The following is a 25,619-nucleotide window of genomic DNA, read 5'->3' on the forward strand; positions in this document are numbered from 1 at the left end:
TATTGTCATGGGAACATTGCCACACGAAATAAAAAATATATTGCATTTAACACTAAGGTCTTAATTATGCACAAATAAAAAAAAAAGTACAAACCAAGACCGCGAAACTGTGTCAAGAGTGCTAGCAACATTTCAGACCAAAATTAATAATATTATAAGACTGCCAACAGGAAGCAAATACGTATTCATCGTGATAATAAATAATATGTAATTATGGTTATTTCTATAATTACATATTTCTTATTTAATTAAAATGCAAACCATGATAAAAAGTCATATTTTATTCCACGACACTTTTTGTGCTTTCTGTCTTATAATTATCATTGTTATTTTCAATGACAATTATAGTTTTATATGATGAGTTGGTTTGGTATGGTATATTAGAATGCCTACTACATAAGCGATGATTGCTGGTTCAAACCCAGATAAAACCACTGGATGTGCTTAAATTGTGTTTATAAATCATCTCGTACTCAGCGGTGAAAGAAAACCTGCGTGTGTCAAATTTCGTAGAAATTTTAGCCACATGTGCCTTCCACTAACCCGCTTTAGAACAGCGTAGTGGAATGTGTTCCAAACCTTCTCCTCAAAGGGAAATAAGGCCTTAGCCCGGCAGTGGGAAATTTACAAGCGGTAGTTGTTATATAGTTTTTGGGGTTATCAAAGACAGTAATAGTTGTTTCTTTGTTGACAGTATCTAGACTTTCAAGAAGGAAAATTTATATATCGGATGTGGCAGAATCCGACATACGAAGTTTTTTCTGACGTCTATGTCTTCAACTATACGAACACTGAGGAATTTCTCAACGGGGATGCTGCGCAGTTCGAGATTGATGAGATTGGACCTTTTAAATTTCAGTAAGTATGAACATTTATTGCTAAGACAAAGAATGGAAAGTTTAGCTAAGATGAAAATATTCGGATTAATGTGTAGATGTGAAACCGAGATGTTCCAGTGGTTAGGGCAAGTTTCCTCACGATGTCTAATTTCATACATAATGGTATGAAATTAGACATCGTGAGTTAAGATAGCCCAGTGGTTAGAACGCGTGCATCTTAACCGATTATTGCGGGTTCAAACCCAGGCAAGCACCGCTGATTCATGTGCTTAATATGTCTTTATAATTCATCTCGTGCTCAGCGGTGAAGGAAAACATCGTGAGGAAACCTGCATGTGACAAACTTCATAGAAATTCTGCCACATCTGTATTCCACCAACCCGCATTGGAACAGCGTGGTGTAATGTGTTCCAAAAACCTTCTTCTCAAAGGGAGAGGAGGCCTTTAGTCTAGCAGTGGAAATTTACAGGCTGTTGTTGTTATGTATGTATGTGTATGATGGAATGTGAGAAGTTCAAGAAAATTGTAGATATGTTATAAAAAAGGGCTGAATAGAGTTACTTGTGACTTTACGGAATTATTAGTTATTAATTCTAATTGGATAAAATCCAAGTCAGTATCAAGTGATTTTCCGTTTTCTATTTGCAATTCACGTAAATTTCGACACTGAAAACAAATTACTCATGTCAAACAATTTAATATTAATAATAATTTGATTGCAGGGAATTGAGAACAAATGAAAACATGACGGTGAATAAGGAACTCGGCGTGATGACCATGAATCCGAAGACCGTGCTGAAGTTCCTCCCGGAGCAGTCAGTAGCCCATTACAAGGACGTCAAGATCATGGTGCCGAATATTGCGCTGATTGTAAGTAAGAGTTTAGTCATGTCTTTGGTTGAACAGGTAAAATGTGCCAGCAAGCAAGGGAGCCATACTGTCATAGTTGCGCTATTGTCTTTATAGGAAAATTTCTACGTAGAAGTCATAGTGACATTTACTTGTATTTATAATGATACGAGTACATGATAATTATATTCTTTTCACCTCTATAGAAGATAAAAATAGTAAGAATATTCAGCTATTTCAAAAGGTACACTCTCGTTCTCATAATTCGATGGAATGATCAAACGCAGAATTAACGGCTTCTGCGCTTTAAAAAGCGAAAGTGTTAACGTCCATAATTTTTGGGTTGCTATTGAGAAATTTTGGACCCAAGGTTTGTGAAGAACCTACAGACTTTATGATATCAATCATATATTCCTAGTAAAGAACAACGGTTAAACACGTGAACATTTCACACGTATTATGTATTTTTAACGAAGATACATTTAGTTACAAAACAGTATATGAGTTATGTGATTACCAAATATTGTATGTTATCAAGTCTTAAATAACAACAAGAGCGCATGGTTCATTTTAAAAAACATATTAACCTCAGTAGTGTTCCGGTATGAAGGGTGAGTGAGCCAGTGTAACTACAGGCACAGGACATAACAGCTTAGTTCCCAAGATTGGTGGCACATTGACGATGTTAGGAATAGTTTATATTTCTTACAACGTCATTGTCTTTGGGTGATGGTAACCACTTACCATCAGGTGGCCCATATGCTCGTCCTCCAACTTGTACCATAAGAAAAAACAATATAACAAGACTTAAGGCGTAACGTAAATGTCACGATGCCAAAATTGTTCCGTAAAGCATACAAAAATCTCAGAATTAAGAGCAACTCATATATGTCTGAACAAATATATGTCTTATTAAAAACAATTACTATTCTATCCTACATTGATTAATAACAAAATGAATTAAATCGTAAACGTGTATATTTTTTATAAAATTATAATTACTTTATTAATATTCACTTGGTATTATTAAATTATCGCGAATCTTATTTCCTTAATTGGAACTTTAGCATAATATCACTGCAGTGCATCGATTATGTCGTGACTGATACTTAGAATTACTTAAGATATGGCAATGAAAAAAAGATATGAAGTATGATAACTTGGTTCATAACAATAATTAAAAAAATGAATAATTAATGGTCACATTGAGCTTAGATGGTCCAGTGGTTAGAACGCGTGCATCTAAATCGATGATTGCGGGTTCAAACCCAGGCAAGCACCACTGTGCTTAATTTGTGTTTATAATTCATCTCGTGCTCGGCTGTGAAGGAAAACATCGTGAGGATACCTACATGTGTCTAATTTCATCGAAATTCTGCCACATATGCATTCCGCCAACCCGCATTGGAATAGCGTGGTGGAATATGTTCCAAACCTTCTCCTTAATGGAAGAGGAGGCCTTAACCCAGTAGTGGGAAATTTCTGTTACTTTACTTTAGTGGTCACATTGATAACTAGCTATTCGTCGCAGCTTCGCATTTGAGAAGGCAGTCCTGCTATGGAGTTTCCTTAAAATTTAATTTAATTTCAGGAAAAACAGTTCTGTGCAATATCTTGGTTTTAATTTATTCCTTCAATGTCTAATAATTTATGCAAGAAACGATTTGTTTAGTAGGTAGTAGTATTTGGAAGCTAACATTGACTTAACGAAAATTGAAAATACGGTATACGAATTAATATGAATTGTAAACATTAATAATAGATAAATATACTAATTTAATAAATCATGGCTGTACTTTGCTTTAGGGATTTCAAAAAAAGTAATCTATTTACCTATATACATAATTAAATTATTTATAAATCTTGATTTAAATTTGAAATTTTCGTCGTTTCTCTATTATAATAAACATATATTATTCGTATAAAGTTTTCCCGTAAATCACCGTATATATTAATGAAAACCACACAAAAATCTGATCTAGATTAGAAGATGTAAGCGTACAGGACGGCAAGAAGCAATTTAATTATACTATCATATATTAAATCAAACTATCATATATTTAACATATCACAATCGTGCTCAGCTGTGAGTTTCGAGTTTAATCTTACTGATTAGTGAATACAACTACAGCATATCGTAATTAGTGCATAAGAAAAAGTCTTATATGTTTGTCTTGATGTATGTCCATTGTACATAAAGACAGACTGTCTATTTATTAGTAAATATAAACATCGTGGGATCTCATCACGCAACTTAATTTATGAATAAGGTTATCGATAGAAGTAACGGTTTTGTTTTGTGATTTAATAAGTAAGTATATTTATTTTACGAACATTTCTCTCATTTCGAGGTTAAACGTCAGTGTTCGACAATAATTCAATTAGCGTACGAATTCCGTTTTAACGGCAGCCATATTGTTTTATAGACAACACGAAAATACATATACTATGTAACAATACGTTAAACATAAACATATAAAAACTTGAACTCATTGTATTATGCGAATATACAATTAATATTTATGTAAAGGGGACAAAAAATTAAACACTAAATGATTCTGAAGCTGTTAATGTTTACAACAATACATAATTCATAAAATACGTACATACAAATAGTAGTGTGTTGTTATGGTAATCAAGTAAATATATATGTTTATAGAATACTAGCGACCCGACCCGGCCTCGCACGGGTACTGCTGCTACTAATTATAATACAGAATTTGTTTATATACAACATCGCTTTAGAAACTTCTGAAATTATACCGTCCATGTCACAATTTATCTATTAAAAAAACCGCATCAAAATCCGTTGCGTAATTTTAAACCTAAGCATACATAGGGACAGACAGCGGTAAGCGACTTTGTTTTATACTATGTAATGATTATGATTCTTAGAAATCTCATAAATGTCATATATATTTATATATTGGAGATGGATTTGTCTATTATATATAATGCACTTATTTTAGAACACACTGATTAAACCAATTGGTATAGTTACAAAATTGTATTGAAGCGTTCATTTGTGTGCAACATAATTAAACAATTCACACACACTAAAATGATGGTAATATCTGATGGTGATAATCTTCGCCTTGTTGTTTATTCTTTACGAAAGTTATCGAGGACATTTCAATTTCTCAAGCGTTGCATTTATGTCGACTCTTAATGAATAAATAAGGCTTTTAAATTGAATAAACGGATTTAAATTTGAATATATCAAAGTATATAGTACAATACTGCTTAAATCACAGCTTTAAAACCAATTATATTTCATACTATGTTTTAGTGTATAGTGTTAAGGGTTAGTGATCCAGTATAATTTTTATGAGGGGTACATATTGTATACTATTAATGCTTTACAATACGCTTTCACCAACCCGCATTGGAACAGCGTAGAGGAATATGTTCCAAAACTTCTCCTCAAAGGGAGAGCAGGCCTTTAGCCCAGCAGTGGGAATTTACAGGCTGTTGTTGTTGCATACAATACGTGGACGTGATAGTCCAAGATACCTGGTTCAATCAGCAAGTATCACTGAGGATTTGTTTTCTCAACTTTCGTTTCAAATTTATCGTAAATAATATTCTTTTATATGGAATAATTGTGCCTGCATTTTTTGGTGGAATAGGCCCTAGAAGTATAGAATAGTATCAGCAGGATTTTATATTGTTTATACGTCATACTTACTTATGAGCCACTTTATCAGAAACATTGGCTCATAGCAAATCTGCGCTAATAATTCGATAAATATTTGTACAGATCGTTTATTTGTTTTGGTTCGAGTGTTAATGTTTTGGGTTTTTTCAGACCAGGCCCAGTGTGAACTAGTGAAGAAAACAAATAAACGCTTCTATATATGAATTAGTTTTCTTCTGATGTAAAGTGTCATTCTAATTATTGTAAACGGTCGTATGTAATAAATACTTAAATAATATGTCTATATGACGACCTCCGTGGTCGAGTAGTGTGTACACCGGTTTTCATGGGTATGCAACTCCGTGGTCTCGGGTTCGATTCCCCCCGAGTCAATGTAGGTTATCATTAGTTTTCTATGTTGTCTTGGGTCTGGGTGTTAGTGGTATCGTCGTTACTTCTGATTTTCCACAAGTAGTTTAGCTACTTACATTGGGATCAGAGTAATTTATGTAATATTGTGTCATATTATGTCCCGTGCTACGTTGTGACGTAAGAGAAAAACATTTATTTTCATTATCTTAACATTCTTAACATAGCAGAATTCACTAACAGCTGACGTTCTCATGAATAAATGTTAGAATTTCCGTATTCTGTATTAAATTTCGTCTTAAATTAAATTTAGATACCGTAGATTCTACGAAAAGAACCGACAAGAGACTTAATAGAAGTGCTCTTTTCACAGTAGATAAATAGTGAAATACTATATTTATATATATATATATATATATTGTAGATGATAAAAAAGCTTGGAATTATTACCTGTTGACTTCCAGACAGGATACATTCATTACATACATATATAATTGTATTTAAGAAATATGATTGTATTTTTTAAATGTTGAAAAAGAGTAACTACTGAGTTTCTTGCCGGTTCTTCTCGGTAGAATCTACTTTCCGAATCGGTGGTAGCTTCACTTACCTAATTGTTAAATGACGATTCAAAGGTGCTTGTAAAAGCCCTTTTGAATAAAGTTTATTTTGAGTTTGATTTTTTTTTGTTATTTCAATATGTACTATAAAGGTATACCATAGCCTTTGTTTGCTGAGTATTACAATACTGGGCTATATCTAGATAAGCGTGTTCCTTACACTCCATAGGTACCATTGCCTGATGGTACCAAATTCTAATCTGGTGGTATTCTATATAGTTGATAAAAAGCCCAAATCGAATATAAAGAGTTGAAGGTTTTGCGTTCAATCAACTGTAAGTGGGTTATGGTTACCATAATCTCTGTGATTTGGAAGTCACATTAGGCCGGGGCTATTTTATATTTCAAGGGCAGTTGGCGTAACAAACGAGTAAGTTACGTCACTTTAAATTCTCCCACATCGAATAACGAACCACTAAGGTCCCGATATGTCACACTGTGAAAAATTACTGCGACACTGATAATTAATTCCATAAAAATAATACTTCAGAAACTTATGGAATGATAAATTAAAAGCAATTTTTACGAGTAATCTATATATGTAACAAAATTGGAGTGTCTGATTGTAATATTGAAATAAGCGCTTTTTACTTAATGCATGTGTATGTATACATGGTGTATATACAAAGACAACATTTATATTTATTTGTTACCTCTAATCTCTGGAATGTCTGGACCGATTTTGATGAGGCTTTGAGTGCATAAAGCTGTTTTGTTAAGCGCACACGAAGTCGCGGGCAAAGCTAGTTAAAATATACTTTATTAACGGAAGGCTACATCCTAGATACACTTCTTCTTCCTCAAACAAAATGTCAATTAATAAAAATGTAAACCATTTCCTCAAAACTTTATCACATCTAAAATGGGAAAAAGTCGTCATAACCCAGTGGTTTATAACTTAACTCGTGCTCGACGGTGTAGGGAAACATAGTAAAAAATCCACGTTGAGGATGAGAATAAAAAGATATGATATTTCTTTTTTTACTCAAAATATTAAAACGCATTAGTGATCATAAATTAAAGTATCGTATGTCTTCTTTTACATACACATACTATATATATTCTTTGGAATTTATATTTTAGTCACCATTCACACCGCGCCTATATACATTTCCATAAAATAGTAATATTTAAGAAAACATTGGTAAAACAACTTTAAGATATGTAATAAATTCAAACAATGATACTTTAAAATGAAACGAAATAAGTGTTTTTGTATAAAATGACGTATTGGTATATAATTAATCTATACTAAAATTATAAAGAGGAAAACGTTTTTTGTTTGTTTGTAATGAATGTTCTCAAAAACTACTGAACCGATCTAAAAAAATCTTTTACCATTCCAAAGCTACATTATCCACGAGTAACACAGGCTATATTTATTGCTAGAAAAGATAAGGAATCCTTAATAAAACCTAAGTAACGTGACCCAAAGTGTAAAAAAACTTATGTCCCCGTGCGAAGCTGGGACGGGCCGCTTGTGTATGTATAAAGTTACATGTTGATACGAGTTCATTGACCCCTGAATTACGAAACTAAATTTGAAGGGTATATCTATCTATTAGTTCTGTCAAGTCGTCCGTCTGTTAAATAATTAAATAATGTATTAATAACGATGAGGAAACGATTATTGCGGAATCAATATTCAAATGTTATGTAGAAATATTTAAGAATTGTAAGGAAAGGTTCGACGTGATGTATCCGAGGAATAAGAATCTATGTATATATTATTCTCAGTATTAAGTGTGGCATTGTTTTCCATATCATTGGAAGTAATAACATACATCATTTCTTTAAGGGGATGACTGGATATATTATTTAAAGTATATTTAATATTTTACTATAATATCACACAAGGCACATTGTTTGAAAGGAGTTACTTTTTCTATATGAAGTAACGGGCACAGTTTAATTAACTAACAGAGTTTGAGAACAATAAAGTCTCAAGAAACGAAACTGTTATTCACATATAAGTAATATATTATAATTGATGTTATATAAAATATATTATATAAATAGAAAATGAAAGAGCAGCAAAGGTCGCCGCTGTTAGTCCACTCTACTGTACAGCGTATAATTTTCGTTCCATAATATTGGTGAAATTAATTATATAAAATCATTTCATATTAATGTGGTAAAAAAATGGAAATTATTCTAATACTAGATAGGAAAACTATATTTTTTTTCTCGGCATGATAATTCCTGGGCTGTGTATATATTTAGTAAGGTAGTAGTCCTGTGCGTAGGACATGACTTGGTAGTTTTTGTCCATATTCCTTGGGGTGGGTACTACCCAATCATCATATATGTTCTACCGTTAAACAGCAATACAAAGCATTGTATTGTTCTAATTTTAAAGGGGAGCAAATTAGTATAACTACAGACATAAAGTTGACCAGATTGATAAGTAATATATTGTATAATAAAATAAGATTTTAAATTAACATGATTATTTTTATTATTAAAGTTATTAATTTCGGGATATTCACCATGTTTTTTATTTCTCCACCGAATAAAAATAAAAAACATGGTAAATATCCCCAATTAATAACTTCAATAAGAATACTTATTGTTGATTTTTCGACTCCGAGTTTCAAGTTTAATTTTAATAAATGTACTTTTATGTTACCTGTGTAGTTTCTCAGCGATTTCGTAACGCATATTACTTCATCTGCATAATATTGAACGTATCGTGTCTGATACGCATGCGCACTGGTTACTTTTTCCTTTTAAACAATTAATATGCTTATACGCGCGGACAGGATTCGATTGCGTCAGGAATCTTAAGATTTCTTAAGAACAACACGAGAATTATTTTTATAACTTGCTAATTGATACGTAGTTTGAAGCTGTATGACGCGGACTATTTCTAGGAAGTTGACTATTTTGAGTAGTTTCCGTAATTACTTACTTACGTTTCAAGTAATCTAACTTTATTATAGTAATCTAACTGTATTATACTCCTGTATCTCACTACTGGGGATTTTTTAAACATTGTTTAGGCGTTATTATGTAACGCCGCTTGATTAAGGGAGATTATTTGGTGGTATGGTTTTGTGCAAGTCTGGATAGGTACAGTACCACCAACCACTGGTACAATAAAAATCTACTGGGTATGTGGTACAGCTATAACATTTCAGAGCCAATTTATGGAGGATGGTGACTACTTTCCACCAGGTGGTCCCACTTGCCCGCTTAAAAATATCATAACATCATAAAATATACATAAATCCTATTCTCAGATGTGCTTTAATAACAATAACAAATATATATATAACGAGGAGTCAGGCATCAGCTCGTTATCAGACATATAAGTCTAGTCGTTCATGTTCGTAATCTCTTTCTCTTTTTTTTTATTGGATAGGTTGGCGGACGAGCATATGGGCCACCTGATGGTAAGTGGTCACCATCATCCATAGACAATGATGCTTTAAGAAATAGCAACTATTCTTTACATCGTCAATGTGCCACCAACCTTGGGAACTAAGATGTTATGTCCCTTGTGCCTGTAGTTACACTGGCTCACTAACCCTTCAGACCGAAACACAACAATACTGAGTACTGTTATTTGGCGGTAGAATAACTGATGAGTGGGTGGTACCTACCCAGACGGGCTAGCACAAAGCCCTACCACCAAGTAAAGTTCTTACGATATTATTTTTAAAAATCCCTTTTTCGCTGCCATATGTTCTACGTCATACACACGTCACCAGTACATACGATAAATAATAAATAAATCCTTATTAGACTTTTTGACGCTTCGACATATATATCATTATTGAAATAAAACTGCTTCCATCACACTTAGTATAGAATCCATTCATACCGTAAATAAAACACGCAAACAAACACAAGAAATATTAGCAATCATTGCCCGGACCCAGCCATCTACTATAAATATCTAAGAGATCAATCTATCCACTTGCACTATTAGTCCTCTTGTAAGACTAAGATTAGATGGTATCTAGCATAATGTTTTCCTTATAACGAAACACGGCGTAATTAATTTATATCAATTATAACAATTAAAATCTACTAAGATCACGCTCACTTAAGACACTTTAGGTATTGGAGATATTGCAAATACAAAAGGCAACCCACCTAAGATTCATAAATAAATTTTGTAAGATAGGAGTTCCTACTGGAAGTTCTAGGTAGAATCTACTTTCCAACCGATAGTAGCTTTATGTTGAATTAAATACATGCTGATACAAAAGTGCTTATATGAGCCTATTGGAATTAAGAATATTTTGATTTTGTATGTTTTATCTTATAAAACATTGCACGCAATGTCAGTCCGTCTAACGTATTAAACTGCGTTACTTTAACGCTAAAACCATTATTGTATCTAAATACCGTTAAAAAAACGTGATATTCATTTATTTTATTCTTCCCCAGGCAATCAGTACTCTTTTGGCAGACCACTTGGGCTACTTCGCGAATGTTGGAGCCTATTACTCCATATCTGCACTTGGATCAAAACTGTTCATGAATATGACAGCGGAAGGGTTGCTTTGGGGCTACGATGACCCTATTGTGACGATTGCAAGCCGGCTCCTTCCTGGCTGGATCGACTTTGGAAAGATTGGCATCATGGACAGGGTGAGTAGTTTGAAATGTTTATCTTCTAATGGGAATAACTTTCTGGTAATTTAGTAAAGGAACCATAGAATGGATCACTCTTAGAATTTGGAGAAATCTTGGGTCTTATTCCATATTCACGTGAGTCAGATGTTTTTCGATATTTATAAGATTCTCTATATTTTTCTTGTATGAGCAAGACTATAAGATGAATTCAAAATACAAAAAATTGGGACATATTGGGACTTTGGGACAATTCTCAAGATTATAGTTTTCAAACCCAAACGCAATCATCAAATATTCATTTAACATTCTTTCATGTGAATCATGAATAATTATTGCATAAAAAGGGACTTTTTTAAAACAGTTAACATACTTGATCTACATTTATTACAAGGCCATATATTTTCTCACTGCATACTTGTTTGTCTGTACACCGTTTAATATGCGATTACCGTCAGCGTCATTACAGCACCTTGAGGTGCCAAAAATATTATTATTATTTAATGAATCGTACTTGAAATTGTTTTTGTATGTTTCTTTCACTCATACTCTCGAATTTGTCCTCAAATTTAACGTCATTTTGACACAATCTCGAACATTCTAGAATACCAGGTGATTTATTTATTGGGGGAATTATGGGGAAAATAAATGCTTAAATTATTTATATATCTAGATAGAAAGTCGCACTACAAAAGAACTAAAATCAACGGGTCAATTTTTAATCTTTGTGTGCGTGAATTTAGTGGCCTACTTCTGTCCCAATATTTCGATGCGTTCTCAGATTAGGTAGTCTAAACATATAAATATTCAAAGCGTACATATTTGCACTAAAATACAAGCCAGTGAGTCTCTATTGATAACGGTTATTCGTCTTCAGATGTTTAGCATCCATATTTATTTCTAAAAATAATCCCGTTACCACTGACCTAGGTATATTTGCAGTAACTGCACAAATCCTCGTAATATACATAAACGTAAGTGAAAGTAGATACATCCACGTTCATTAAATATAGTTATCGCTTGCAATTCATATATCACCTTGGAGTATCTTGAATGATACTCGATATCTGATGGCTTGTTACGATACAGCTACGATCCTAAAATGCAATTTACAATAATAATTGTCACTATGATAAGTATTTGCTAAAAAGCTCGAAGCCGTGATAATGGTGTGACAATGTCATATATAAAATATAAATAATAAAATGATACCAGCACAAAAAATAATCTTATTCCATAATGACAGTTAATGCAAAGATGAGTGAATGTAAAACTCACTATTCGCAGTCTAGGCTAAATGCATCTGAAAATTTTCGAAGCGACACAGAACTCCAGTTTCATTTAATTATTAATTATTCAATTACTGAACACTTGAAAGATTGAAAACATATCAATGCCGAACATTTTGTTCTTTCTAAATACTAAATGGACAAGTGCTGTCTTTGTGTTAGATCGTTTTTTTTTTGTTCGTCATCTGAAAAGTGGGGTATCTAGCAATTAAATTATACTTTATCAATAAATATATAGCTGGAGACGCAAAGGACATGACATTTTAGTTTACGACGCCTAATGAGCAGTGTGTGTGTATATCTTACAATCAAAAGGTCTATTTGCCTATCCGACAAATGTTCAAACACAACTAATTTAACTATCGTCTTAGCTATTATAGTTTACTTTAGAAGAGACTGCTATAGCGATACATTTATTCGGATTTAATCTACTTTATATTTTGTGCTATTATAAAATGTTATAAATAATATAATAACAATAATCCACGATTCGTATCTTAACCCACTAAGCGATGGATTTGCAAGTTAAGAAATAATCTTAGAATAACTTTCACCGCGTGCACGTTGCCTCATTGCGTTTTCTGTCACAGAGTGATGAAACGCATGTGCAAATAAAGGTCTTGGCATTTCATTAAATTAACTGCTCTTTTTATACTCTGTGTATCAATTAACTTTTAAAGATTTTCTTGAATATTAAGTAATTGAATGCTTGCACCAAATTTATAATAATATACGAAAAGGCTTACTTTTCCTACGATCCCCTTGTTTATTTGTTATTATTTTCTTATAATAATGGCTATTTTAATAGATTTCCAAAATTTTCGCCTCTTTTATTTAGGCTGAATCCATGTTGCATTTATTGTATTTTTTCTGTGCTTAGTATGTACAATACGTAAATAATAAAGTAATCTAATAAGTAAAGTTAATCAAATTACAGTCTATCGAGAATCTAGATTGTAGTACTAATATAATTACTATCGACAATATTCTTGATCAATGTTTCTTCTTTGCAGTTTTACGCCCAAAGAAAGGAAGAAGTTGAAGTGGAACTGAGGAACGCATCAAACAGATATTCAATAAAATCTTGGAACAAGCTGCCCGGACTTCCTGAACAAGGATATACTGATTGGAATACGAGGTACGGACAGAACAACCGACTCACACTCACACTTAACTAAATAAAACACATTAATTAAGAGAAACAATTAGCCACATTCATGTAGAACTAAATATTCTAAATCAAAACGTACCACATTAAACATACCATTTTATAAAAGCGAAAGTAACTGTCTCTCTGTTCCTCATTCACCGCTAAACACTGATCGAAATTTGATAAAATTTAGGATGAACCAGCTTGATTTCCAAGAAAGGACATATGTCACTAACCTAACGAACCAATCTCTTGTATGTGAGTGAAGCCGCAAGCGACAACTCGTTAAATCAACAATTTGTACATAAAAAAAAAACCTTATAATCAAGAATATTAATTAATTTAATCAATAACCATGATTAGTAAAGTGACGCAAATGATGCTCGTTGTATTAGATATTGTCGTTGTTTGCCATGAGTTAGGGTAATACCATGTCCACAGCATTATAATGTAAATGAGTATGTATAGTATGGCATTTAATGTTTATATATACAGGTATAATTACCCATTCTCTCACAATTAATTTTTCTTGCAATCCATTAATCAAACAGCTCTCTCATTTGTATTCCCGCGAAAAGTAAGATGTCAATTTATTTTTCTTTCAAACATGTTTTTTTATTAAAGACCAAAACATTTTTATAATTAAATCTATCAATCTAGCAATAACTGAAATAAATAAAAATTTTAACAAAAAGAAAAACTGACTTCAAACAAAACACTGTATCAAAACAAATTAAAATGCACTAAAAAGCAAAAAAAATAATTACGTGTCCAAAATATTTTTTATAGTTCTCCTAAGTAAAATGAAATGTAAAATAGTAGACTACTTCAAAGTTGATTTACGATTTTATAATGTAGTTACAATTATTGTTATATTTATAGTCGGTGTCAGACAAGAAAACCCTACAATACATAGAACAATAAATATTACGAGAATCCTAAAAATCTATAATCATAATATGTAGGTACAAGATTAAATATTTTGAAAGAATTTCTAATACTTAACATGATATCAAAATGATCTGGCTCTCCTTAAAATACCTAACAATCAAGCACCGTAGAAATGTCGAAACCATCGTCAGACTCCAGTTCTGCTAATATCCCGTTCAATTTACATATATGAAAGTTAAAATCAGTTGCAGATCAGCTGTTGTTTAATTTAAGATGATTATTTTCTCTTAATGTATGTTTTAAATACTAAGGGGTTACTCACTAATGAGCAGTAAGAAATTTATCAATCCATTACAACGTCAATGCGTTATCAACTTTGGCTACTAAAGCCATGTCTTTTTTTTATTTGGACAATTGATAATTTAGCCAGACGAATTAAGCAAGATTTATAAGAGAAAATACTTTTACTTGGTGTTAGAGCTTCGTGTAAATCCATATGAATAGGTACCATCATATATTCTATTGCCAAACAAAAATACTTATAGATATGTACAAAAGACTGATGGTTGGTAGTTCTTTGGCGATGTAAGGAAAGGTTAACATTTTAACAGCGCCAATACCTATCAGTGGTCACCACTTAATAGGCCCTCATTTGCCTATCGATTATATAAAAAAATGTTATTATCACTGAAGGGGTTTTCTTGTGTTAATACGTCACTATTGTATGTCACTATTTTTGGACAAATTTGAAATACTACGCGTTACGACCAAATACGTATTAAGATAATTTTATCTGACAAATCAATGCTGTAATCATATTCAAAACTGCTACAGCTTAATCATTAAATTCTAATACTGCATAATTACTTGTGTTTTATACGTATTTTCAAATGATTCATAATGTTTTCTTTAAACTGTTATTACGTGGAGACCTTGACTCAATCGGTTTATTGACTAACTTTATTAAGTAAATGCTAACTTGAGGACTTTCCGTTATACACATTGAATAATTTCGTACGTAACCGTCTTTTAAATTTAAATATTAACTTATCATATATAAGAGTTAAGTTTATAAGATATTATTGTTCCTGGAGTTTCCGGTGTATGATACCAAAGTTGCGTAACTATTACTTTTATTGAAATTATAAACGTATGACGTCTTAACTAAGTAGAATTTGGAATAAAGTTTCTTTAATTTTCATACTTATCTGGTCATACATTTCATAATATATCTTATATCATAAAATATATCGTTATTTATTTAATAGCCTTATTTTAAGTTCAGATAGATATCACCTAACCCTTATCAATGTTATTTGCTGTGATTTAAATACTTAAGGAACCTGTGCTCTTACAAGCAGAAAGGAAATAATATTATAGATTTCGAATTATTATTAGAACTATATTTATAATGGTACACTATTAAAATACTTTATGCTCTCATATATTGTATATGGCATTCTCCCCAAGCTAGCAACAGCCTCACTACTAGGGCTGTTAAACTTTTATATAGCTTCCTACGTTTTTGTCGCGATATAGACATATTTTGTGATTCCTTTTATACTATATTCAAACAAATTTATATATTTATTATTATAGTTATTAATTACGGGATATTTACCATGTTTTTTATTTTTGTTCGGTGGAGCTCGATATTTTGACATTGTATACAAATGTCTTGTTCACGAGACTGAAATTAATATATTACAGAATTTTAAAGTTTAATAAATTTAAGCTTAATTTTTGTTTACTTTTTTTCTTAATATTTTTTAATTTAATGTTTATTTTTACTACTGTAATGCTTATAATTTTTAATAAATATTATTATTATATATATGGAAAGACGTTACCATCTAACACTATATGCACGTTAGATAATATTGCGAACAAAACCATAAATGTATTCACATACTTATTATGTTGTAAAAGTAACATTGCCCTACTAAAGAGTTAGTGACTTCGTGGTCCCGAGTGACAGGCGATCCGTATTTGTGTTGTGTTAACAGCGTGTCACAATAGTGTAAGTTAAATGTCGAAAAACACACACTCATAGGTACCGCGTATTGAATCTTTCATCATTCAGATTCACGAATTTTGCGTCATAAATAAAACGGACTATATTATTATCCAAAGCACTGCAAGTTATCTGTTTATCTCTGTGAACTATTCTTTGTAAGGTTAGTTCGATATAAACGGTGTTTGATCACACACCTCTAAAGCCTTGCACTATGGCATTTTATTCAATCTTGGTGGTAGGGCTTTGTGCAAACCCGCTTGGGTAGGTACAACCCACTCATAAGTTATTCTACCGCCAAATAACAGTACTCAGTATTGTTGTGTTCCGGTTTGAAGGGTGAGTGAGCCAGTGTAACTATAGGCACAAGGGACATAATATCTTAGTTCGCAAGGTTGGTGGTACATTGACGATGTAAGGAATAGTTAATATCTCTATAGCTTCATTGTCTATGAGTGATGGTGACCATTTACCATCAGGTGGCCCAAACGCTCGACCGCCAACCTATACCATAAATATAAAAAGAACTTTCTAATCTCTACAGAAGTATTATCGCTGTTGATATATCTTGTTTTAGATCAAAAATCAAAATCAAAATCAAAATAAACTTTATTCAAGTAGGCTTTTATAAGCACTTTTGAATCGTCATTTTACAATTAAGTGAAGCTACCACCGGTTCGGAAAGTAGATTCTACCGAGAAGAACCGGCAAGAAACTCAGTTGTTACTCTTTTTTAACATTTAAAAAATACAACGTCATGTTAATTAAATACAATTATTTCAATTAATGTATCCTGCTTGGAAGTCAACAGGTATTAACTCCACGCTTTTTTATCATCTACAAAATCTTGTATCGAATAGTATGCTTTTTCTACCAATGTATTTTTAACAAACGATTTGAATTTACTAAACGGCAAAGTTAAAAATTTCTGCGGAATTTTATTATAGAAACGGATACCTTGCCCCAAGAAGGATCCATTGACTTTGCGGAGTCGGAAACTTGGCGTTATAAGTTTATCCTTACTTCTAGTGCATATACAATGATTATCACTGATTTTATCAAAGTGATCAATGTTACTGTGAATATACATGATATTGTTGTAAATATATTGCGACGCAACAGTAAGTATTCCTACTCTGTTAAAAACATCCCGAAGAGAGTCTCTAGCTCCAAGATTATAAATAAACCGAATTGCTCTCTTTTGTAAAATAAAGACAGATTCAATATCTGCAGCGTTACCCCAAAGTAATATGCCATATGACATAATACTGTGAAAATAACCAAAATAAACTAAACGAGCGGTATCAATATCAGTTAGTTGTCTAACTTTTCTAACCGCGTATGTTGCGGAGCTGAGTCTTCCTGTTAGGGATGATAAATGAGAGGTCCACTGAAGTCTGGAATCTAATTCTATTCCTAAAAACACCGTAGTATCAGCTACTTCAAGACGGTCACCATTTAAAGATATATTATAATTTTGCTTGCTAACATTAGGTAGGGTAAAAACTACACATTTTGTTTTTTGAGCATTCAAAACTAAATTATTTACTGTAAACCAATTGTGTATCTGTGATAATGCACCGTTCACATCGTCATAGTCATTTTTTTTTCCTGTCAACCTTAAAAATCAGCGAAGTATCGTCAGCAAACAACACTATATCACAAATACCCTTAACATAGAAAGGAAGATCATTTATATATACTAGGAATAGAAAGGGACCCAAAATTGAACCTTGTGGAACTCCCATTTTTAACGTAGATCCAGAAGACTTTATTCCATTAATGAAAACTTGCTGGATTCTTTGACTTAAATATGAAGCGATGAGATCAAGAGCTTTACCTTTAACACCGTAATATTTGAGCTTATAAAGAAGCGTTTCGTGTTCTACACAATCGAATGCTTTAGATAAATCACAGAATACTCCAATAGCGTTCTGTGATTTCTCCCAAGCATCGTAAATATGTTTGAGAAGCGCAATTCCCGCATCAGTTGTCGAGCGACCTCTTCTAAAACCGAATTGCTCACCATGAAAAATAGCATTTGTACCGAAATGGACGAGAAGTTGATTTAAAATAATTTTTTCGAAAATTTTACTTAAAGATGGGAGTATTGAAATAGGCCTGTAATTACCGGGATCGCTTCTGTTTCCAGTTTTAAAAAGTGGTAAAACTTTACTACATTTTAACAAGTTAGGAAATGAACCCGTGTCCAAACTCTTGTTAAAAATTACTGCTATATACGGAGCAATATCGTATATGATGTTATTAAAAAATTTTACCGAAATGCCCCATATGTCGTTAGTTTTTTTAATATTTATAGTTTTAAATACTTTTATGACATCTATTGCAGAAACCGTTTCAAATGAAAAATCAATAACGCATTTAGAAACACTATTATTTAATAACCTAGCTGCATTTGATGTAGATGATTTTAAATGAAATGTTATTTTATGGGGTACTTTATCAAAAAATGATTCAAATAAATTAGCAACCTCTAATTCAGAACTCGTGTATCTACTACCTGTGTTCAATTCTATTGGTATCATTTCCTTTTTGTGTTTTCCACTAACACTACTAATAACATCCCATGTGGCTTTAATTCTATTATCAGAATTCAGGATTTTTTTCTTTAAATATAAGGACTTAGCAGAAATGCATACTGTTTTAAAAATTTTTGAATATTTAATGACGTATTCTAAAAAGGCTACGCTTCGATTCCACCGCCTCATATCATATAAGTCGTATAATTTATTTCTACTTTTATAAATACCAACAGTAGCCCAGTCACTAAACTTTAATTTTGTGTTACTATAACATGATTTCATTTTAAATATATTGTTAAATTCTTTTAGTATTACTTCAAAAAATGAATTATAAAGCTCATTTGGATCCTGTGTCGTAAGATCTAGATTAGACAATTTATACGCCACAATATCTTTAAAACAATGTAATTTGTTAGCCGTTATTGGCCTGTATGTTATTTTTTTTAAATGATTTATTTCTTTGTGTTTTAATGAAAACTTCTGACCACAATGGTCAGAAGTTAAATTATTTATAATTGATACTTCATATATTTCACAGTCACAGAACACATTATCAATACACGTAGAAGTGCCGTCGGTTATTCGCGTCGGTTCATTAACTCTATGAGTTAAATTAAATGACATAAACAAGGCAACCAACCGAACACTTAACGTAGTTTCTTTAAGTAAGTCGACGTTAAAGTCCCCACATACAATTATATATTTATTAGTTTTACATAGCTTTTTAAGAATGTCCTCCATAGTGGTTTCAAACAAATAATAATCTCCCGATGGGGGCCGGTACACGCAGACTATAATGTACTGTGGAAATTCCACGCAGGATAGTTCGATAGTACGTTCGATAGAGAGGGCCACAATATCTTTTCGAGATTTACAAACGATATCATTCCGTACTAATATTAATGAGCCACCACGAATAGCACTCCCTCTTACGAACGAACTTGACAGTTTAAAGTTTGAAATATTAAATATGTCAAATTTTTTAACCCAATGTTCTGTGAAACAAAATACATGTATTTTATAATACTCCGAAAATAATTCTATTTCATGATCTTTGCCACCTATGCCCTGTATATTTTGATGTATAATATTTAAGTAAGAGGGCGCAGATGTTGTCGTTTTATTTAGTTTAAACTATTAATTTGAGTATTTTTAATTTTGTCGGTGTTAATATAAATTAAATTATTATTTTTATTATACATATGATCCTTGGTAACATTACTTGTAAAATAATTTTTGATATTGTAGGCAATTAGGTTACCAATTTGTCTTTTCGATTTCATTGGTAGGTACATAGTATCCTCTGTCCACTTAAATCTATGAATAAATTTATTAATGTCAAATAACATTAAATCATTACTGCAATGTCGAGTCAAATTATATAGACATAGGTTTAAGTCATAAATATGTAAATTCTGTGCATCTGTCAAGGTATGTGAATATGGAAATAAACTAATTATAAATTTGCATTTCTTTTGATTTTGGATTTCAATTAATAATTTAATATCCTTAATTAAACTCTTTTTGTTTAGAGACAAACTGTCACCATGCATTAATACTACTACATTATTAGAACCCAGATGCATAGAATTTATTTTATTTATTTGGTATTGATAGGTTGCCCCGGGTGAGCATGTGTTAAATACATTTTTTATTTCACTTTTAATTATTGAGCCAAAGCCCTGTCCTAACTTATCCGATACTACAATAACATCTTTATTTAATTCTAACCCCAGTTTATTATGGTTATGGATCCCTGGTGCACATTGACTCAATTTGATAGGTGATACTTTGGTATTATTACTATTAGGAGGAACCAACTCATTTTCCTGAGTATGCATACAGTTACATTTATTCGATAAGGATTCAAATTTTTCTAAGTTAGAGGTGCATAGCTCAAGAAGATTGTTGGCTGTGTGTATGTGTTCCTCTATCTGTTTTTGAGCCAATTCATATTTTTTATTAACAAAATCTAAAGATCTTTGTAGGCTAGAAATTTCTAATTGCAGTTGTTCAATGTCATTTTCATATATTATTTTATTATTCTGCAATTTATTATTTGATGATTTTACTTTATTAATTAAATGTGACCGGTCTTTTCTCATTTTGCATATGTATTGATAGTTATTAATGTTTTTTTTTGTTTTACGGATGAATTTATTTAATTTTATATATTTTTTTATCTTATTATGTGAACTCATGGGTGTATGTTTAATTTTAGACTCCTGTAAGGTGGTATTGGAGTCAGGGGCAGGTATAACTAACTCATTATACAAACTTTCAGTCGCATCACATTTCTGGCTTGTTTGAATTTTTTCCAATTCTAATTCTGCCTTTTGAGCATTATAAAGACTCACTTCCAGTTCTGTAATGCGACTCAAAGCTCTTTCATGTTCCTCGCTACACTCTTTAAATGAGGTCACAATCTCAAGAAGGTTGTCCCGCTGGCTAACAACATCTAAACAATGTTCGTTTAATTTAGCTAACTCGCTTTTGAGTTCAGTGTTTTTATTAACAATTTTTTGAATCTCTTCTTCACTGTCCTCACGCTCTTGAAGAAGTTGTCTGTTTAACTCCTTGGAAGATTGTAATTCTTTAAGGGTCAATTGGAATTTGGCCTCCATATCTTTCATTGAAGTTTTGCGGGTCATGATAGTATACTCCATGATGTTAAACTGTAAAATTATAATAAGATGTATTTAAATACTCTTAAAGAAGTTATTTTATATAATAAGGGTTGTTCAGATCTATGTGTAAAAAAGATTATTATAGGTAGGTATATCAAGATGTTATTTCTTATTTTTTTGTCAGTTAAGGTACTAGCAATTAATTAAGGCAAACTTATATTATATGTGATATTTGGTATAATATTACAATAGTACTATGTGAATCACATATAATATAATGTTTTTAATTATTTTTTATTTTCTTTTGTAAATATGTAGGTATACAGTTATTTAGTTTTTAATTAATTCAAACAATATTATAAGCTTAATGTACACTGAACACAAGGATTACAGCTTACAAAATAAGCTGAGGCCTATGCACAGTACATATATTGTGAAGAACTATCTGAGGACTATGTTAAAATCTTCAACTTTGCTTCCAACTATTTGTCAAGCAAAGTGAGACAGTAATCACGCCAAAGGAGCAGACAGATGCTATCCACAAAATGCAAGCCTTGTTCGAATTAGGTTATAACGTGTAAAATATCTTTAAAACAAAATACTCCCCGGGTTTATGCAGAAGATTTCAAGTTAAGCGGCCGTTAGAGTATGACAGTCGATTCGATTCTTCTTTTGTTCAGATTTAGTTGAGTATATGCGTCACAAACACTATTGACACTGTTTTTAAGAATTGTAATCCAGATTTACTACCGTAAATATATATTAAAACACTTAAAACTAAATAATTTAAAATATTTAAAATTAATTTAAATTTGACATGTCACCCTGAGCAGTGTTGCCAGTCATATAGATTGCTAGAGTTTAGTTGTATATGTTCTATTTCCGGGCTGCATACTAATCAAATATCATGATTATCATGTGGTGTCAACTGAATTTGACCATTCAAGGTTTATTCAGATTTCTATCTGTGCCCTCTTCATCAACGCTTCGGCCACGTCATCAGTGACGTCAGCATTTTCCTTTAATAGCTTCGAATCTCTTTTCATAGAACGGAACTGTTCCACTTGTATGACCTTACAGTCCTTAAAAGGGAGATAAGTATAGTGGAATAATTACAAAGATTATAAAAAATTTTACAACATCACATACTTTCTGACCTCAATGTAAGTAGGTACAGTACTTGTGTTGTGGAAAATCAGAAGTAACGACTGTACCACAAACACCCAGTACATGAAAAAAAAACCAGCGGTACCCACTCCGCCGCTACGGGGGGCATCACGGGATCGCTTACGCATTCTACCGTGACGCCCCGACGGTTGGCCCACCATGGGCTTCCAAGCTAGAGGAACAAACAAACACCCAGACCCAAGACAACATAGAAAGCTAATGAACTTTTTCTACATCGATTCCGGAATCGAAACCGGGACCTGTTAGTGGCTTACCCGTGAAAATAAATATAATTATTGATAAAATAGGATAATTCTATTGGTTAGTGTTTTTAAAAGTCATAGGTATTGAAATTGTGGTTTTATTATTTGCAACGGTAAATAGGTCAGCAATTTGCAAACGGTATCTACCATTACGCCGTAATTTACACGCCTTTAGTAATGACTATGCAATGCACTCGTACAATTAACATTGCATTGATAATATTAAAGGCTATATAGAGATACACCTACACGCGTCACATTGTAGATGTTTTAATAAACATACAATCTGATTCCAAATGTTGATAGGATTTTGGAATGAAACGAGCTATAACACTGTCCGAGTTTCGGGCCGGTTCTTCTCCATAGAATCAATATTACGAACCGATAACTTTTTAAATATTTTATTTATAAAATAAGACGGCAAATATTTTGCCTAGATATCATTAAATAAACGGTCCTTTTTATCTTCAGTATAATCTTGTATTGTTAAAAACATCAATAAATAAAGCATATTAGTTAGCCTTATTTTTGACATGAATTAACCTACTCCAATAGCTTAAAGACAGAATTTTTTACACTTTTATTACGTATCAAAAATCTTTACTACCTAACCTAATTTCAAGGAATAAAATAATTCAAATGACAGCTGTTCACACTCATACATACAAATAAACATACACATTGATATATATGTCATCTCCTATCTTTGTAAAAGTAAAGTACTTTACTAGTAAAGTACTTTACTTTTTTTATCTTTGTAACGATCACAAAAATTATACTAATTTTATTTCAACAGCATACCCTGCAACCGTGTGAAAGGGACCTACGAAGGCTTGATGTTACCTCCTAACATTGACAAGAGTTTGGATCTGCCGGTGTTCAGGAAGCAAGCGTGTCGCGTCTACCCTTTCAACTTCCAAGAGGAGAAACAAAGTCAGTACGGATTTAAATTGTACAGGTAAGTTTCTTTTTTCACAAAATGGCCGAAATATTGGGTGACTGACTTTTACATAGCTAATACACCACCAAACTTGGTAACCAAGATGTTATATTCCTGGTGACTGGTGTTCTATAGCTGACTCGCCCTTCAAACCATAACACTAATTTAATAAGTATTGATACGTGGCTGTAGAATTTCTGATGACTAGGTCACTAATTCTGCAGTACCCAAAATTAAAAGTATTGGTTAAACTGATAGTTCCATCGTGATGAACAAACCTATATAACCTATTGTTTAGAATAGATGAATCTTAACTAAGATTACTAACAACACTAATAAGTGTAGCCGTATTAAAAGCGTGTTGTGAAATCTCCAACCCTTTTTCTTCAAAGGGGAGGAGGCCTTAGCCCAAACACTTTTACACTTACAGTTAGTTACTTATATCACCGATATTAAATATTATGAGGCCCCTTTTTTATCTAACCATTAAAGTTATAAAGCAATAAAGTGGTTCAATAAAATACGTAAAGAAGTTTTATTAAATGTTAAACAAACCTACCCAAACAAGTATTGTATTACGATGTTGTATACATGATTTTTATATAAAAAGAACAACACCATTTTTATTTAAAATTGTTTTATATTTAATCTATGACATTCTTTATTTGAAATTTAATCGTATTTTTTTATTACACAGGTGACGATATTTTGTAAATGTTTTTCTAATACATATAATAGATATAAATTAATAAATATTTACTGTTCGATCATCATTAATCACTATGAAATAAAATTTATTACGTGAATATTGCTTTATTATATTATTAATTAGATTCATTGTTCCGTCTTATCGATTGAGCATGTGCATCATTATCATATGACGCACTTTCAAACTTGTGCATCGATTATTAGCAAGTTACAATTTACGTCACAACCGGATATGTTCCTGTACGGTGTACATTTTCCTGTACGGCGCAGTACACTTCCTTACGATGTTTCTCAGAACGTAGTTATGTTCTATGTAGCTCCATAGTAGTGTCCACTAACCTATACCTTCCCTGTATCGGATCGTATTGACATCACTTATCAGTCCTATAATCGTGTGATACTGTTGGTATTGCATATAGTTACATATAAATTTCTTACAATAGTACAATAACAATAAAAACAGCCTATAAATTTCTCACTGCTGGATTAAGTCCTCCTTCTCCTCCTCCCTCTGAGGAGCAGCATTGAAACATATTCCACCACGGTGTTCCAATGCGGGTTGGTGAAATACACACGTGGCAGAATTTCGATGAAATTACACATCCAAGTTTCCTCACAATTTTCATTCACCGCCGAGCACGAGATGAAGAATAAACACAAATTAAGCACATGAATATTCAGTGCTCTTTGCCTGGGTTTGAACCCGCAATCATCGGTTAAGATGCACGCGTTCTAATCACTGGGTCATCTCGGATCAATTGTAAATAGTATATTCTTATATAATTGTTGCGCTTGTTTTAGATACAAAATGGACGAAACTGCCTTCAACAACACATCGCCCTACGCTTGTACGTGTAATAGCAATTGTCTTCCCGATGGTTTTGTCGACATCAGCAGCTGTTATTACGGTAAGTCCGTCATTATTTAACACATTTTGGTCACAATTTATGACCTTATGTATGAATTAAGTGACCATACATTTTGGAGATACAACGGGACAGTCTTGAAATAATTCCAAAATGTTCCGTGTGAAAATAGATTAATAAAATGGTGATTTCAATCGTGCAACAAAATACTGTAATGGTATGGCACCCTGAGTGTCTGTAAAAGGTTTCGAGATTTTCGAAGC

The 25,619-nt window shown here is 32.2% G+C and overlaps 1 protein-coding gene across 1 annotated transcript in view; it reads left to right on the top strand.

Moving 5' to 3' along the window:
• LOC124535283 (lysosome membrane protein 2-like) overlaps positions 1-25,619 on the top strand; it is a 70,698-nt gene that overhangs the window by 35,480 nt on the left and 9,599 nt on the right. The window contains exons 4-9 of the mRNA XM_047111445.1: positions 695-858; positions 1,562-1,709; positions 10,713-10,916; positions 13,201-13,325; positions 23,639-23,800; positions 25,292-25,398. Coding sequence (XP_046967401.1) covers positions 695-858; positions 1,562-1,709; positions 10,713-10,916; positions 13,201-13,325; positions 23,639-23,800; positions 25,292-25,398 — 910 coding nt within the window. The remainder of the gene's footprint in view (positions 1-694; positions 859-1,561; positions 1,710-10,712; positions 10,917-13,200; positions 13,326-23,638; positions 23,801-25,291; positions 25,399-25,619) is intronic.

This window comes from Vanessa cardui, chromosome 14 (assembly GCF_905220365.1).
Source record: "Vanessa cardui chromosome 14, ilVanCard2.1, whole genome shotgun sequence".
NCBI classification, from domain to species: domain Eukaryota; kingdom Metazoa; phylum Arthropoda; class Insecta; order Lepidoptera; family Nymphalidae; genus Vanessa; species Vanessa cardui.